The 18,158-nt window shown below is 45.5% G+C and overlaps 1 protein-coding gene across 3 annotated transcripts in view; it reads right to left on the bottom strand.

Moving 5' to 3' along the window:
• Positions 1–18,158, bottom strand: part of LOC143292010 (sodium-coupled monocarboxylate transporter 1-like) — a 61,761-nt gene that overhangs the window by 30,591 nt on the left and 13,012 nt on the right. For 2 of the 3 annotated variants that reach the window (XM_076602166.1, XM_076602167.1), the window contains exon 2: positions 4,839–5,262. In XM_076602166.1, coding sequence (XP_076458281.1) covers positions 4,839–5,204 — 366 coding nt within the window. In that variant the 5' untranslated portion in view covers positions 5,205–5,262. Of the gene's footprint in view, positions 1–4,838; positions 5,263–6,500; positions 6,617–18,158 lie in introns of those variants that run through there. The other variant, XM_076602168.1, reaches the window with a different exon arrangement.

The following is an 18,158-nucleotide window of genomic DNA, read 5'->3' as shown; positions in this document are numbered from 1 at the left end:
TTTCATCTGCTTTGTTGTCACGTTAATGGCAACCAACCCACTATAGAAGGGACGGGGGTGGGAGGGGTGGGGGGTGGGGGGGGAGGGATGGCCTGGAGGGAGGCCGCACAGGTGACCCACACAGAGTCCTGCTTTCCCACCTCTTGGAGGCTGTTTTCGTTTTGGAAAGGACTCCACAATGTGCGTTCCTTTCAGCCATTCATCGGAACCTCAATTGGTCCTTTCTATATGTGTCAATGAGGAACAGAGCGGAACTATGTCAACCTAGGAGAGTGCCTCCTGGCTGCAATACACGTCCTTTCATCTGTTGATTTTTTTTTTTTTTTTTGGTGACTACTTTCGTTTGTCTCTATGAAACGGAATCCACTACATATGTGTTTTTTTTTCGTGTGTGTTGTGTGTGTGTGTGTGTGTGTGTGTGTGTGTGTGTGTGTGTGTGTGTGTGTGTGTGTGTGTGTGTGTGCGTGCGTGCGTGCGTGCGTGCGTGCGTGCGTGCGTGTGTGTGTGTGTGTGTGTGTGTGCGTGCGCGTGCGTGCGTGTACGTGTGTGTGTGTGTGTGTGTGTGTGTGTGTGTGTGTGTGTGTGTGTGTGTTTAGAGCACATAATTCCATAGACATACACGTGCACACAAAGAGATGAATGGACATTTTTTGTTCTGCTCCAACTGAATGTTTGTTCAGAAAAGAAAACGAAGCCCCCAAGTGATTGTGCCAATGAAACGGTAGAGGATAGGGCAGCACCAACCTCCCCCCTCCTCCCCCCCCCTCACTTGACCCCCCCATGCTTTCAGAAGAAAAAAAAATTACATTGCCCTTAGCAGTTTCTTCTTAACTATGTTGAATGGTTGCATTTTGTCTCTCAGTTTCCACTGGTGAATATAACATTGTGCAAATAGTAAAACGCAATCTTTAAAAATCCTGTCGAACACAAGTTTATCGCGATTTCAAAACTCCACAGTTTCATTGCAGGAGACAGTTGCAAGGATGCCATACAGTCGTTCTTGTTTAAATTGTTTCCAGTTAGCATTCACATGAGCATGTCCCCAGACAAAAAATGTCCATGCTTTCCAAAGAGAGAACATTTGCAACCAGCTGTGATTCCCATAGGTTATAAAATAATATTTTGTAGCTGGCACCCTGTATAAAACACACACACACACACACACACACACACACACACATATATATATATATATATATATATATATATATATACATGTATGTGTACTAGTCTAAAAAGAAAAACACACAACAATATTGTATTCTTGTTTTCAATATGTAGTGTTGGCATACACTGAGACCGTGTGCAAGTGAACAAGAATGTGTAACCTTTTTCTAAACATTTTTTGTTGTTGTTGGTCGTTGTTGTGGCTGCTCTTGCTTTTGTTTATGTTGTTGATTTGGTTGCTGCATTTGTTTACTGAAACTTCAGCAAACCAATCCCCCTCCCCCCCCCCCCGAAAAAAAACAAAAACAAAAACAACAAAAACAAAAAAAACCAAAAAAAAAAAAAAAACAACAACAAACGTTTAAAGATTCCTTTTCCCCACCTCCTCGCTCACTGTTTCAGAACGGACAATGAACTGACCTAGATATACATGAGGCATGCCCAGCGACTTGAACACGTACAGTAGTAACATGATCAGTTCACGGCTTACTGGTCGCCCTGTCAGCCACACAGGTGCTCTTCCAGCGGCCTTACTTCTCGTGTTTTTTTTTTGGGGGGGGGGGGGGGGTGGGGGGGGGGGGTGTTGTTGTTGATGTTGTTTGTTGTTTGTTTTGCTTTTTTAATTTAAGGAGAGTTGACGGGCGCAATAGCTGAGTGGTTAAAGCGTTGGACTTTCAATCTGAGAGTCCCAGGTTCGAATCACGGTAACGGCGCCTGGTGGGTAAAGGGTGGAGATTTTTTTCCGATCTCCCAGGTCAACATATGTGCAGACCTGCTAGTGCCTGAACCCCCTTCGTGTGTATACGCAAGCAGAAGATCAAATACGCACGTTAAAGATCCTGTAACCCATGTCAGTGTTCGGTGAGTTATGAAGACAGGAAAATACCCAGCATGCATGAACCACGACAGAGTCATCGGCAAGTCGATGTTGGTCGTGTAACGGAAAGAAGAAGAAGAAAGAAGAGGGGTGGGTTGCATGACCGAATGTTGCGGCGCTGTGGTCCTAACTCCACGGTGAATTCCATATACTTAGGAACAATCTTTCAGCAAACTTAGTGCTGCAAAGATCACTTCATGCAACACACTGAGCCCAGGTGTCCTCAGTTTGTTCCAGCGTTTCCCTTTTCCGACCCAGTCTTGGTTTTCTTTCTTTTTAACTCACTCAGTACGGCCAGTCCTCTCTTCTCCTCTACACAGACCCCTCGGATGTCCAGTGGGTGTCTGAATGACCCAACCTTTAGTTTCCGTCGTCAGAATTGTGGTATACTTTGTCAACATTCACGTCTTCAGTATAAGAGCCTTCTGCTTGCAATATTTTGATGATGGTAATTGGGGTGAAACGCTGTTAACGTCGTCTCTTTCGCCGTTCGTATGGAAAGAGTTAAATTAAGAGAACCCCCTGAAAGGTTGCATGGACATACTGAGTCGTAACTGAAGAGCAGAAATGGAAAGGAATTTCCTGTGTTCAATCCGTGCAAAAAAAAAAGAAAAAAAAAGACTGTTGTCTTTCATTGTGCAGCCATTTATTGTTTACGTCCTTTGACATTTATTGTGCATGTACTTGACATAGTGCGTTTGATCATCAAGTGTTTGTGTGTTCCTGTGCTATTTTCACTCGCTTCAAGGAAGAGTGCAGCTCTCTTGCCTCGTTATGGTATTTCTTCGTGAATCCATTACCTCAAGCGCTTTCGGCGGTGCATTAATAAGGGCGTTGTATTCAAATGGAGTCTCCGCTTCGTGTTTCTCTCAAAGCTTCACTTTGGTTCCGGTCCACAGGTGCAAAGACACCGCAACGCACATGGCATTGCATGGGGCATTGTATTGTTGTTTTTGTTGTTTTGCATTGTATTGATCCTGTGGGCGGGGGGGTCCCTTTGCATTTGTCACTCCCCATGTCCCTCACCCCCCCCCCCCCACTTCTCACACCTCCCTCCCCACCCCTTCCACCTCCTCCCCTAGTACCCTCCTCTTCCTGCGTCCCACTGACCCTGTACCTTCTTGCTAACCGCTACAAGTTTCCCTTTGTAGCTTTCCGGGTGTGTGTGGAAACGGGTGGGAGTTGAGTGATGACAGATGGGGGGCGGAGCGGGGGTGGGGGCTATTCTGTTGCGCGCGCGCACACACACACACACACACACACACACACACACACACACACACACACACACGCACACACTCCTGTACACTTCCCACAGTCCAACTTCCAAGTCCAAATTAGTTTCACAGCAGGCAAAATAGGTGTACACCCTTAGTAACGCAAAGCCTGTTTTTATGGCAAAAAAAATTTTGACGAGAAACAGTGAAGGTGTGCAAACATGCTCTTCAAACCTACAATCACACTGAGAAGAAGCAAGATACAAATTTACCAAACACAGACACAGGCAGTAATTGAATGTCTGGCATCTCATTTATTTGTAGTTACTACACAAATGAATTTATTTGAATTGGAATATTTCTAAGTCAAACCACTTCCTATACATTTCCATGGCAGACAACATTCTAGGCATCGCTATTTTCAGTATACTCCTCCCTAGAACATGGAGGCTGTTTTATGGATCCAAACCTGTTGTGCAAAGAAGAGTCGTGTTTAGCTCTCCCCGGCCTAGCAGTCCCAACACACGTTAGTATGTCGGGTGCAGGCGCCGGGAGAGACTGAGAAGAGCGGAAGAGGGGAAGAGACTGAGTCTTGTATGCCGATGCCTTCATCGTGGGGCTGAGGAGAAAATGGTTGTCTGGTGTAAATCGTGAATCGTTGGCTATTAAATTGGGGAAGCCATTGTCACCGAGACCTCGGACTGTGGACTGGACCGCGGAATATCTGTGCCAACTCTCCTATCTTCGGGAGGGTTTCCGAACAATGTACGTTAACTCTCTCCATACGAACGGCGAAAGAGACGACGTTAACAGCGTTTCACCCCAATTACCATCATCAAAATATTGCAAGCGGAAGGCTCTTATACTGAAGACGGTGAATGTCGACAAAGAATACCACAATTCTGACGACGGAAGCTAAAGGTTGGGTCATTCAGACACCCACTGGACATCGAAGGGGTCTGTGTAGAGGAGAAGAGAGGACTGGCCGTACTGAGTGAGTTAACTTGTCTGTGTGGTTTCCTTTTTGACCATGGGTTATGGCCCTGCTGTAGCTAGCTTAACTTCTACTGTCCTGTATTTTACAGTCTGACGCTTGTTGGTCAGTTATGGTTGCCTCCTGCCAAACCCGGCCTTTCAAAGTTTTAGCCACTAAAACAGGCTTGGCGTTACTAAGGGTGTACACTTATTTTACCTGCTGTGATATTAGTGTCGCCAATTCCGACAATCAACCAACCACAACCACAACAACAACAAACTCTACCCAAACTCACACACAAGCACACGTACCTACACACACACACACACACACACACACACACACACACACACACACACACACATTGACACTTTCCTGTACACATTCCACAGTCCAACTTTCAAGTCCAAGTTAGTGTCGCCATTCCAACAAACAAACCATCACTACCACTACCACCTCCACAACAACCACCACCACCACCACTATCACAACCACACCACCACCACCACCACCACCACAACAACAACAACAAAACAACCCTACCCCCCCCCCAACCCCCCACACATCAAAAAAAAAAACCACCCCAAAACAACCACCTCACCTCAAAAGTGCTGGTGACCTGCAGGTTGTAAAAGAAGGGGATGAAGAGGTAAGCCGCCCCGGTGATGGCGAAGCAGAAGGCGATGATCAGCCACCAGAACATGGTGTTGTAGTTGTACATCTCCGCCGGGTTGCCCAGCAGGGTCAAGGCCGACATGAAGGTCACGGACAAGGACATGGCCACGGGGAACACGTTCATGCTCTTGCCGCCCAGCAGGAAGTCCTTGGTGGTGTTCCGCTTCCGGTCGTAGATGGCGTAGAAGACGCCGATTCCGGCCGAGACGAGGAGGGTGAGGACGAACATGACGTAGTCCACGGTGCCGAAGCGCTGCACCTCGCCCGTGTGGATGCTGTACCTGTCCGTCATGGTGCTGTCAGGGGAGGGGTGGGGGGGTTCCAGTCCTTCAGGGGCAAGACTTTACCTCCTGGAAGAGAGAAGAGGGGTGGGGGTGGGGGGACAAACGTGATTTTTTTTGTCGTCGTCGTCGTCGTCATCATCATCATCATCGTCGTCGTCGCAGTCGTCGGCATTGTAATTAGTCATTATTGCAACCACCATCGTCACTACCATCACCACCACCACAACAACTACCATCATCATCTGACTTGACAAAGAATTCAAGAAAGGTTTTGTCATCAGTATCATCATCATCCTTATCCTCATCGGCATCGTAATTAGTCATTATTACAACCGCCATCGTCACTACCATCATCAAAACCGCCACCACCACAACTATCATTATCTGACTTGACAAAGAGTCTAAGAAAGTTTTTGTCATCATCATTATCATTCATCATCATCTTCTTCATCGGCATTGTAATTTGTCAATACTACAACCACCATCACCACTACCATCATCATAACCACCACCACAACTATCATCATCATCATCTGACTTGACAAAGAGTCAGACTCGAAACCTCGTGGTTTTATATTTATCTAAAGGTACCTCTGATTTTACACCACATTTTTTATCATTTTTAACTTCTTTTTAAAAGGTCAAGTAGTCACCATTTTTTTCATCTATCATCATCACCATGGTAACCATCATCATCATCATCAATATCACCTCAAGGCCTGATCAGCCAGTTTGGTTTATGTGAAGATCATATATCTGCTCTTTATTATTATTATTATCATTATTATTATTTGTACAGCAGATGTGGTGTAGCGTATATGGGTCAGTCTGCACACGTTGACAGCTCCTTGAAACTGAAAGTGGACAACTGCCAGCCATTGCCATCATCATGACCATCGCCACCATTAACCATCACCGCCATCACCACTACCATAATCACCACCGTCATCATCACCATCACAGCCATCATCACCACAACCATCAACACTATCTTCGAAGACCTTACTTGTAACCATCATTGCCATCGTATTGTCACAATCGTGATTATCAACGCTACCACCCAATCACTACCACCATCATCACAACCGTGGTCTTACCAGCTCGACCATTGCCAGCAGTCGCTACAATGGACAACAACGAATATCAACTATAACAACAGCGACAACAACAACGCTAACAATAACGACAAGAATCCGCAAGCAAACAACATTCCCATCACCAACAGTACTGATGGAAAGACGCAGGGACAACCTAAGTGATATCAACAGAGAAGCAGCAGCAGCAGCATCAGTAACAGTCCTTACACCTTACAACTGCAGGAATCCAATCTGAAGTGTGTGAATGGAGGTGTGGAAGTCTCCGCTCGCTCTGTTCTTCCAATGTGTTCCGGCGGCTGAACTTGAATGTCGCAGGTGAAAACTGCACCAACATGCCACCTAACCTTGCAAAGCTTCTGAGGGAATAAAGAGGGGTTTCAGTCAGCGTGGACAGAGAACTTGAGTTGAGCGGGGGACGCGGGGGGCGGGGGCGTGGAGGGGGAGTGGCGGGGTGGGTAGGAGGGAGAGGCACACGCACACGCACACACACACACACGCTCTCTCTCTCTCTCTCTCATTTACGCCCTAACATACGCACGACAACACTACTGTCATACCAGGCCCTCCTTCCCCTCCCCTCTCCCCCCCTATCACACCCGCTCCCTCCCTTCCCAGACATGACCCAGTGGCCAATCACAGAACCTGAAAGAGGAGACGCAAATAATGAGGCCTATACAGCACAGGCCGCGTGTACAAAGAACAGGATGAGATTTGAAAACACGCTTTCAAACCATCATGGAAGGTAGCTAGTTGTGCCCGAATGGTTAAAGCACTGCCAGCACGTTCGCTGTTGTTATTGTTGTTGTTGTTGTTGTTGTAGATGTAGTAATAGAAGAACAACATCGAAGCAACAAGTAAAACAACGGCAACAACAATTCAGAGGAACAATGAGAATTGCACAAGCAGACGACGACGACGACGGCGAAGAAGAAGAAGAAGACGACGAAGAAGAAAAAGAAGACGAAGGCGATAAAAAAGAAGAACGGTTGTTGACCTGGACAGTGGACACTTCGTGCAAAGTATTCATTGTCGATTTACATTTCCTTGTAATGTACACGTTAAAAAAAAGAAGAACCTTCATTGCAAGGTAAAAAATCAACTGCTGACATCAGAGACAAGAAGAAGAAGAAGAAGAAATATAAATGACAACAACCAAAAAGTTGCCGCACAAAGATTCTTCTCTGTTTCAAACTTGTTTTATTCAAATCCAAGTTTTATATGGCAAGCAATCACATTTTCAGGCTTAATATTTTGATTCTTTTGGAAAAAAAAACAACCCACACAAACAAAAACAAACGTGTAATGAAGGCATCCATATACATAAGTTGAGAGCCTCAAGATTCTTGTCGCCCAAAACCAAGAGTCCCGTTTTAAACAGGCTACATTAACCTGTACAGCAAACAGGAAGACCGTTCACCTGCCCACTCAAGCAAAGAAAAGAAAAACAGTGAGCAAAGATTCCTGAGATCATTGCATTGACCCCCCCCTCCCCCCCGCCCCCGCCCCCCTCGCCTCTCATCGCTTTCCCCCTCTGGCATGTGTGTGTGTGTGTTCTGTGTGTGTGTGTGTGTGTGTGTGTGTGTGAGTGTGTGTGTGTGAGTGTGTGTGTGTGTGAGTGTGTGTGTGTGTGTGTGTGTGTGTGTGAGTGTGTGTGTGTGTGAGTGTGTGTGAGTGTGTGTGTGTCTGTGTGTGAGTGTGTGTGTGTGTGTGAGTGTGTGAGTGTGTGTGAGTGTGTGAGTGTGTGTGTGTGTGTGCGTGTGTGTGTGTGTGTGTGAGTGTGTGTGTGTGTGTGTGTGTGAGAGAGAGAGAGAGAGAGAGGGGAGATGACCAGAGCTAGACAACAGACATGCGTGAGGTTAAAACTGGTCGCGCGCTCGGGCACACACACACACACACACACACACACACACACACACACACACAAACACGACTTCCACCACCCTCCATTGTGACCTCTCTCCCTCCCTTTACCTAGTCGCCCCACTCCCTCCTCTCCCTGCCTGTCCATCCTTCCCACCACGCACCGCCTTACTTCGCCTTCGCTGTTGTCGACCATAAAAACCCCGCGATCACGTTGCTGCATTTCTGATAAATACATAAACTGCATCCAGTGGACTGACACCAAACCAGTGTCGGATTTACGAAGATGGAGTGTGTGTGTGTGTGTGTGTGTGTGTGTGTGTGTGTGTGCGCGCGCGTCTGTGTCTGTGTGTCTCTGTATGTGAGAAAGAGTGCGAGAGAGTTTGTGTGTGTGTGTGTGTGTGTCTGTCTGTCAGTTTGTGTGAATGTGTGTCTGTGTGTCTGTGTGTGTGTGTGTGTGTCTGTGTCTCTGTATGTGAGAAAGAGTGCAAGAGAGTTTGTGTGTCAGTCTGTCTGTCTATCAGTCTGCGTGTGCGTGCGTGCGTGCGTGCGTGTGTGTGTGTGTGTGTGTGTGTGTGTGTGTGTGTGTGTGTGTGTGTGTGTGTGCGCGCGCGCGCGCGGGTTAAGGTGTGTGTTGTCTGAGGACGGGGAGTGGAAGGTGAAAGTCCTGAGGAGCTCCTGCAAAAAACTGTCCAGCAGGTTTGAATTATTCGGCTGTGAAACGATTTCTCATTCAACACTCTGGATGGAACGTTAGGGAGCCATTAAAAACAACCCCCCCAAAACACCAAACCTGCTTTCAACCTGCTGCATGCAGTCTCTTTTACATGCGTTATCGTCGTTGTGACCTGAGTGAAAAATGAATGCAGAGCCTTTTTTTTTTTTTTAAACTTTTGAATAAGCCAAAATTTATGCGAAAGGATTGAGCAGAGATTAGGAAGTGCACACAAAAATGTCAGTGTACCTGCGCAGTTCACCTGCACAATTATCCTGGTCCATGACACGCCTGTGTGCCTTGTGTGCTTATCAGTGTGTGGGTTGTGATATGAATCTGAAACACAGTCGCTTTAATAGTCGTCGTCAATACTTAGGAGTGTGTGTGTGTGTGTGTGTGTGTGTGTGTGTGTGTGTGTGTGTGTGTGTGTGTGTGTGCAAGCACGACCGTGTGTGTGTGTGTGTGTGTGTGTGTGTGTGTGTGTGTGTGTGTGTGTGTGTGCAAGCACGACCGTGTGTGTGTGTGTGTGTGTGTGTGCACGGCGTGCGCACGAGCGTGTGTGTGTGTGTGTGTGTGTGTATGTATGTGTGTGTGTGTGTGTGTGTGTGTGTGTGTGCAAGCACGACCGTGTGTGTGTGTGTGTGTGTGTGTGTGTGTGTGTGTGTGTGCAAGCACGACCGTGTGTGTGTGTGTGTGTGTGTGTGTGTGTGTGTGTGTGTGTGTGTGTGTGTGTGTGTGTGTGCACGGCGTGCGCACGAGCGTGTGTGTGTGTGTTTGTGTGTGTGCGCGCGCGCGCGCGTTTGTGCGCGTACGCCGAGTGAAGAGGACGGATGAATGAACAAAGAATGTATGTGCACAGAGAGAAAGACAGACAGAAACACTGCAGACGTGGCGACAGAGTGACTGGCTGGGGGGGGGAGACCAATGGTTTCTTCAAAACGTGCAGCTTTAAAAGTGTGACATTTGACCGACAAACACTACACCCCCACCCTATCCCTCTCCAAACATTCTTTCACTGCACGAAGTGGTTAGCGTCGCGGACTGACGGCTGGGAGGACGCGGGTTCGAATCCCAGCGGAGGTGGGTTTTGCAGCCCGTGGCCGGCTCCTACCCAGAGTTGAGTGTGCTGTGGGCTTAAATAGGGAGACTGGGCACAGTCGTGTGGCATCCACTTCAAGCATGCGTCTTTGGGTGTGTTGCTCTAATTACCTGACCAACACTGCAAGTGTCTGTATCTCTCGGGCCTGGTTAACGCCGGGATATCATTATGACAGGAAGCGTAGAGTACAGCCTTGTCACGCAGTCCCCAACCAAAATGGACCTCCATAGCAAAATTGTCATCGCCATCGTCATCCTCCTTCATCATCATCAATATAAAACAAAACAGTCCCAAAGTCTGTGGCCTTTCTTGCCCTGTTCTCATGGTGACCTCAGTTTCGATACCCCTCCACTTCTGTGCTTGGGGTGAGTCCTGTCAATGTCTTCAGTGTCGGCAGATTCGTGGGGGGCTGTTGTTTGAGGGACGTGGTGGCGGTCTCCACTGTGGGAGGGACGCTCACTCAGTCTGGCTCTGCGACTAAGCCATTATTGTCGTTAGTAGGGGGCTTAGTAGGTGGTGTCCTAAGTACGTTGAATCAGAACAGGCACCACTGAACACCACCGAAGTGACTCAGCAGCAGTGCAGGGTCTCCTCTGGTGTGTGGCCTCCTGGCGACCTAACATCGATGGTTCCCTGCGGACTGCCGACGGCTGGAACTGTGACGGACGAACCCGAGGTGACCGTGTATGAGGAAATTTAAATGAGCGGCGTGGGAGTAATGCCACTGAAACGGTGCAGATGATGGGGCAGCAAAGAAGAAGAAAAGAAGAAGAAGTCAGCCGTAGGCACACATGTATGTATTCGTACAGTTTGTGTACGTCGCTGCGTGTTTGTTGAAACCAATCTGGAAACGAGCCCGAGGAACGGTCATTGGTCCTGCATTATTTATTTATGTTGTTGTCGTTGTTGTTGCTGTGTGTGTGTGTGTGTGTGTGTGTGTGTGTGTGTGTGTGTGTCTCGGTTTGTCTCTCTGTCTGTCTGTCTGTCTGTCTGTCCGTCTGTTCAGACAATCATTATTCCCCAATTCCCATCATGGAAATGTAGAGAGAAACTGTCAGAGAGGCGTCGACGAAAATACGCACTGAGGCAGACAGCCTGATCTCACCTTGCTGTTGGCCCAGCTGTAAGTTGTGAGCTGTAAGCTGTGAGCTGTAAGCTGTAAGGTGATATCAATCTGTGATATAAGCTGAACGGTGCCGTGACAGGCCAAAGAGATGACAGAGAGAAAAGGAAAAGGCCAGAAAGAAAGAAAGGGAACATGTGGAGTGGTGGCCCAGAGGTAACGTGTCCGCCTAGGAAGCGAGAGAATCTGAGCGCACTGATTCGAATCCCGGCAGAGTCGCCAGTATTTCACCCCCCCGCCCCCACGTCAACCTCCACTAGACCTTGATTGGTGGTCTGGACGCTAGTCATTCGGATCAGACGATAAACCGAGGTCCGTGTGCAGTATGCACTTAGTGCACGTTTCCAGAAGAACCCACGGAAACAAAAGGGTTGTTCCTGGCAAAATTCTGTAGAAAAATCCACTTCGATAGGAAAAACAAATAAAACTGCACGCAGGAAAAAATACAAAAAATGGGTGGCGCTGTATTGTAGCGACGCGCTCTCCCTGGGGAGAGCAACCCAAATTTCGCACAGAGAAATCTGTTGTGATAAAAAGGGAAATACAAATACAAATACAAGCGAAAGCTTGCTCTGAAGCCAGCTGAGCGCTCAGCTACACATATGAAGTCACCGTTTCGCGCTATACTGACACGAGATGCTAAATGGCTGATTGAATACTTCCGCTGGCTTCAGTTAGCAAAGGGGCTCAAAGAAGGCGTGCGCTCTCCATGTCGTTTCTGACAGGTAACTTGCAAAGCGAAGAGGGTGATCTCAAAGATCCTTTTCCCTTTATCCATTGGGACGGGGTAGGGAGTTGAGGGGGTGATGGTGTTTGTAAAAGAGAGAGGGGTGGGTGGGGGGAAGGGAGGGGGATCCGGTGATGGGGTGGCGGACATAAAATACCTTGTCAAAGGGGAATGTCAATGCCTCTGAGATCTCACACACACACACACACACACACACACACAAACACAGAGAAAGAGAGAGAGAGAGAGAGAGAGAGAGAGAGAGAGAGAGAGAGAGAGAGAGAGAGAGAGAGAGAGGCACACACAACAACAACAACAAAAACAAGAAACAAAGAAACTAGCATTCAAACAGCAACAACAATAAAATACGAGTCTGAGGCCTATTGTCCCGTGGAGCACTTTGCGTTATTATAATGCGACGCAAAGCAACTCAATACATCAAAGCAATGAAAACGCCATGCAATAAACGTAATGCAATGTACGTAGCACGACACGACAAAAATGTATAAATGCATATTCAGACGTATGAATCAGAATCAGAATCAATTTTCTGAACAAGGTTTATAAGACACGCATGCAAAGTCACATGAAACCACGCACAAAAAAAAGCAAAACAAAATAGATAAATATTGAACAAGACATTGAATCACCCCTGCACGCTATAGCGATTTTGACAGCAGTTACTGACAAATTTCCCAAACAGTCCCACAAGTTTGTCTTCCAGTATTAGCTGACTGGGTTTAATAATATTTGGAATGTAATTTTGAATTTTTTGTAAGAATTCTATTTTAATTTCTTTGTATAATTCGCAGTCATCTAAGAAATGAAATTCATCCTCTATTGTTTGACATTGTAAACATAGTATGTGTGTGTATGTGAGTGTGCGTGCGTGTGTGTACGTGCGTGCGTGCGTGTGTGTGTGTACGTGCGTGCGTGCGTGCGTGCGCGCGCGCGCGCATGTGTGTGTGTACCGCAAAGGCGCATGAATGATCAATAATGATCTATTGAACTGTTGAACTGCACCGACACCGTGACTTTCTCAGAGGTGAATAGGTATTTCATTTCCAGGCACTGCCATTATATTCCACGAACCAAAGTCTATGTCCGGAATAGTATGCGGAGTAACCTTTGCCCCCAAATATTTCAGGCTTAACTGGTGTCACCCGACCAGAAAAAATGTATTCTCCGGGCTTGTTTCTCTTTCCTTCGTCATGAATACAAAAGTAAGTTGACAGACATGGGGCGGTGCTGGAGATAGGGAAAACAGAGAGTGCTTACAGATAGGTTATCAGATTCGCTTTGACTTCCAATTTGGTAAATTTCTTATGTAATTATGTAATTACAAGGGTCTGTATTCTCAGCAGTTCTTTCTTTCTATCTTGGTGAAAAATTCTTAGTACCTTCAAGATTGCCGTCTCTTTCTTATACCCCGAGTACTCGTCCATCATTTGTCACCAATCTTAACATTAATTTTGTTTACTCACAGAATGCCTGTATTCAAGAGAACAGAAATATTTTCTTTTTATTCTTTCACCCTGGGATGTCAGTCTTGTGTGTGTGTGTGTGTGTGTGTGTGTGTGTGTGTGTGTGTGTGTGTGTGTGTGTGTGTGTGTGGAGTACGCATGTGTGCCAGCATTTGTGAAATCCTATAAATGCAGACTAAATAAAACCAAACCATGTATAGGGTACTTTCTGAATGGTTTAAGAAATGACTATAAACTAGAAACATATTCGCATTCAGTGGAATTGTTAAACACTGTCTTCATTAAAAAAAAAAAAAAGGTGTCCATAATTAAAACTTCTTGAAACAACGAGAACGAACGTCGAACCCGTAACACTACATGGTGAGATCAAAACGAACAATAATGAAGGCTCATTCATCTGTCTTATGGAAATCAAAATATGGATTATGTTCTTCTCCCATTATGTTGCTTGTTATTCTTGTTGCTTATAGTCCAGCCGACCGCACAGGGCGTCATCAGGATTGTCAAACCATTCAAAATTTAATGCTCAACTGCGTCAAGACAAAACTGTCACTTCTACAAAAAAAACACTAAGACAAACCCACGTAACACAGTTCATGACACAGTATCCTAACCATTTAGCTCATTTTGGCAAATAAGACTGGGCCATGCTGAGGACGTCAGCCATTCCGCTTAATTCATATTCCCCAGATTACAAAAACTCGTAAAAAAAGGAGAGAAAAAAAACCCCCAAAAAACCCCCCACCAATCTTCAAAGCCAAACAAAACATACAAAAAGGCTATATAGGCAAATAACACTGCAGAACTGGCAGCTAGTGCCCATCCCTGTGTTTACATCTCACTACCTAATCGCCAGAGCAAAACAGCACAGATAGTACATCATAGACTGCGGAAAAGAAAAAAAAATGTCAAGGCTTGCTTGAAAAAAGAAAGGGGAATGGACTGGGAAGGGGAAAAAAAATCAGAAAAAAATGCAGAAACAAAGAGAGTGATTGAAAAGAGGAAGTTTCTAGCCCAGAATTTCCAGAAGGCATGGATGCTACTTATACTGAAAGACCCCCCCAGCATCCCCACGAGGGGAATCATGTTGCTTGACGCACATTAATTAATCAATGCTACGTATAATTGTAACTACTTGTACCATTGCACTATTGTCAACATCTGATAAAAATGTGTCCGTCCACCTTGACAATGAAAAAAAGTGTTTGTTTTTTTAAAAAAAAGGGAAACTTATACACCCGTACTTTCATGTAAAGGGGCCAGATATACTCTAAACCTACGGGTTCGCGTGTTTATTTTGTGGGGGGACGCCTGCCGCATGTGCATCCATGTGTAACGGTGGCCACTTCTTAGGAGACAAACTGGCGAACAAGGGCTGACATTTCACACCGCAATAACAGTTCGCTCCGATTTGATGAAACACATCCTGAACATGCGATATCACGTCCTCGCTGAGAGGCGTGAAATTCGTGCCCTACTGCCACTAGCAGTAGGTCAAACCCTTTTCGTACGGTTCAGAAACGAGGGTTTGTCGAGGGAAAACCAAATAGGCAAAAATTATATATTTGATTTTTGTTTTCCTGACTTAAAACCACTGTGATTGTTTCGTTTCAATTCACGTACTTTATCAGTAGACCAACTGTATGCAGACGAAACACCAAGGCAAAATCAAAACCTTCGAAAATCCAAATCATAAGTCAGCTCCCCCCTACCCCCTCTCACAGACCATTCCCTGAGAAACAAAGGCATCATATGTATTCATTTAGTAATTGCAGTATGCCATAGCACTGGAATAATTTTGACAATGACATAGGCTGTGCAAAAGGCCACGGCACTGGAATAATTTTGACAATGACATAGGCTGTGCAGAAGGCCACGGCACTGGAATCATTTCGACAATGACATAGGCTGTGCAGAAGGCCACGGCACTGGAATCATTTCGACAATGACATAGGCTGTGCAGAAGGCCACGGCACTGGAATCATTTTGACAATGACATAGGCTGTGCAGAAGGCCACGGCACTGGAATCATTTTGACAATGACATAGGCTGTGCAGAAGGCCACGGCACTGGAGTCATTTTGACAATGACATAGGCTGTGCAGAAGGCCACGGCACTGGAATCATTTTGACAATGACATAGGCTGTGCAGAAGGCCACGGCACTGGAATCATTTTGACAATGACATAGGCTGTGCAGAAGGCCACGGCACTGGAATCATTTTGACAATGACATAGGCTGTGCAGAAGGACACGGCACTGGAATCATTTCGACAATGACATAGGCTGTGCAGAAGGCCACGGCACCATTCATCTGGCTTACTTTATCACGCCCATATTCAAAACCAACATCTGGAAACAATGAAAAAGTAAATTACAAAATACATGTGATACAAAAACAATACATAAAAGGCAATACTGGAAATTAGCACTGTCACAACTGGCAGTTGGTACAGTGTCTGTCTATCTGTATTTATCCGTCGCTGGTACTTCTCTGTGCACATGTAGTGTTATATTCAACTTCATGCAAACTGATCTGGAAAACGTGCAACATACATGCATAATATATATATATATATATATATATATATATATATAAAGATTCGTACCCACACGCGTGCAATCAATACATGATTAATAATTTCCACACCATTATGAATTGTTAACACATTATTTAAAGTGTTTCACTCATTGTTCACATACAATGCTTGTCCTGCTGTAAATGAGCATGATAACTGAAGAACGGGACTGAACTTCCCAGCGCCCTGTAAAGCTGTGAACATGGATAACTCTCTGCATAAAGCCTGCTTTGTAACTCTCATCGAAAACAGCATAAGTGTCCGCTAAATTGTCTAGATTGTCCATTCAAAATGACACCAGCTGGGATTTTCACGTCATCAGCGAAATAATGCCCGATTTTCACTCTTATAGTTTCATAAAAATTTGTGTCAAAGTGAACAAATGTTGAAAAAAATTATGTTGTATCTGGAGTTAAATCAACATCTTTTGCTGCTGGTGATCCACCATAAGCTCAGACGCTTTGCAGGCCGACCTCCTCTACACTCTTAAGGGTGTTTTTTTTTGTTTGTTTGTTTTTTTGGGTTTTTTTTTGTCTGGGCAGACAAACCCACTGAGGTAACTTGTTATAGATTGAGTTACATCTAAAGGCTGCGTAACGCTTGAATCACCCTGAAAGGGGTTTCCTTGGAAGTCCGACCACAGGTCTGTATCACTTACAACTGAGCAAGTCTACGGGTATTTTCCCACGAATGAACCAAGCCCCTCTCCTCCCCGCCTCCTTGTCTCTACCCACCCCCTCCCCCCACCCCTGCTTTCCTAAAACTGTGACGGTTAGGAGACGTGACAGAACTTTGTAAGTTGTCTAGAATTCGCAATGGTGTTTTCATTGACCCACATTGTCAGAATATTTTATTGTCAATTAGAAATCCTTTGGTATATGCTGTCATCTTCAGTCATTTCTTCACTGGCATCTCCATGGCAATAAAAGCATACACAAACTATTAATGAAAGGATGTTCTACAGAAGAATAAGTTAAAAAAACAAAACAAACAAACACGTATTCGAATGTTACAAATGAAATTAACAATACAGGCTATGTGGGGGTTTGCTGCGTGTCAAAATCGTTAAACCATACATTTTCAAAGAAGCAATACATTCACGATAATATCGCGTCCTATGAATATACGTTGTCATGCAACAGCTTTGGCATTTTGTTCGAAATTTGCTTCTTTTCTTATACTGTCATACAACAAGCTTCAATATGCATTTGTCACGGCAGAGTCCTGGCCAGCTCCTGGGTCAATGCCCAGGTCAGGCATCTCCCACCTCCCACCACCCTCTTCCTCTGTGTCAGCAGATACGGGGCTGCATACAACAATCAGTCGTAAAAACTTCAACCAAACTGTTGAGACAACGTATATAATTATTGGTCACTGTCAACGTTCCCAACATGAACCCGTGTGTATATCATTTTGTATGTTTGCGTGAAAAAAAACAACACAACCTTACACAAGATTGAGTAGGACAATTTATCAAAGAGCTTTAAGATAAGTCCAGCAATACCAAATATTAAAATTTGATCATCCAGCGAAAACAAAACAAAACAAAACAAAAAAACGAGTCTGTGGTTCCCGAACTATCATTGACACGCTCCTTATACCTGAGACCACGTCGCATCTGATTATATGTACCCACCCAAAACGGTACCAGCAGAAATACCCATAATATTATTGTGTTCTAGCGCCAACAATGACCTTAACGAAATGAACTTAGTATTTCTGATTGTATGGCACAAGTGGGACCAGGATTGCCAGCAAAGTGAAACTAGCTTGAAGCTGGTGTTTTCAATACACATTATATTCTAAGATCGTTGTTCAGAACACTGACAGCTGGGAGGCTTTCCTGGGGCTTGCACCTCAGGTGCGAGGTCATCCGGCAACGCCCACAGCTATTATTAACAGAATGCATGCACATAAATTATGTTTGTCTTCGCCTGACGCTTTGCAATGGTTTTGTCGACTGTGTTGACAGGCTCTTTCGAACATAATTGAAAACCAACCTCACCAGTACAGATTGTGAGAGTTCACATTACCAAACACGCGCGTGCGCATAGGATCACACACACACACACACACACACACACAGGAAAAGCAATAAACACACACACACACACACGCACAAACACACTCTCACACGCACAAACACACTCACACGCACACACACACACACGCACAAACACACACACACACACTCTCTCTCTCTCTCTCTCACACACACAAACACACACACACTCACACGCACACACACACACACACACGCACAAACACACACACACACAC

Source organism: Babylonia areolata, chromosome 18, assembly GCF_041734735.1.
Source record: "Babylonia areolata isolate BAREFJ2019XMU chromosome 18, ASM4173473v1, whole genome shotgun sequence".
Classification (NCBI taxonomy): domain Eukaryota; kingdom Metazoa; phylum Mollusca; class Gastropoda; order Neogastropoda; family Buccinidae; genus Babylonia; species Babylonia areolata.
The sequence above is the reverse complement of the archived record's forward strand: the minus strand, read 5'-3'. Positions and strand labels throughout refer to the sequence as shown.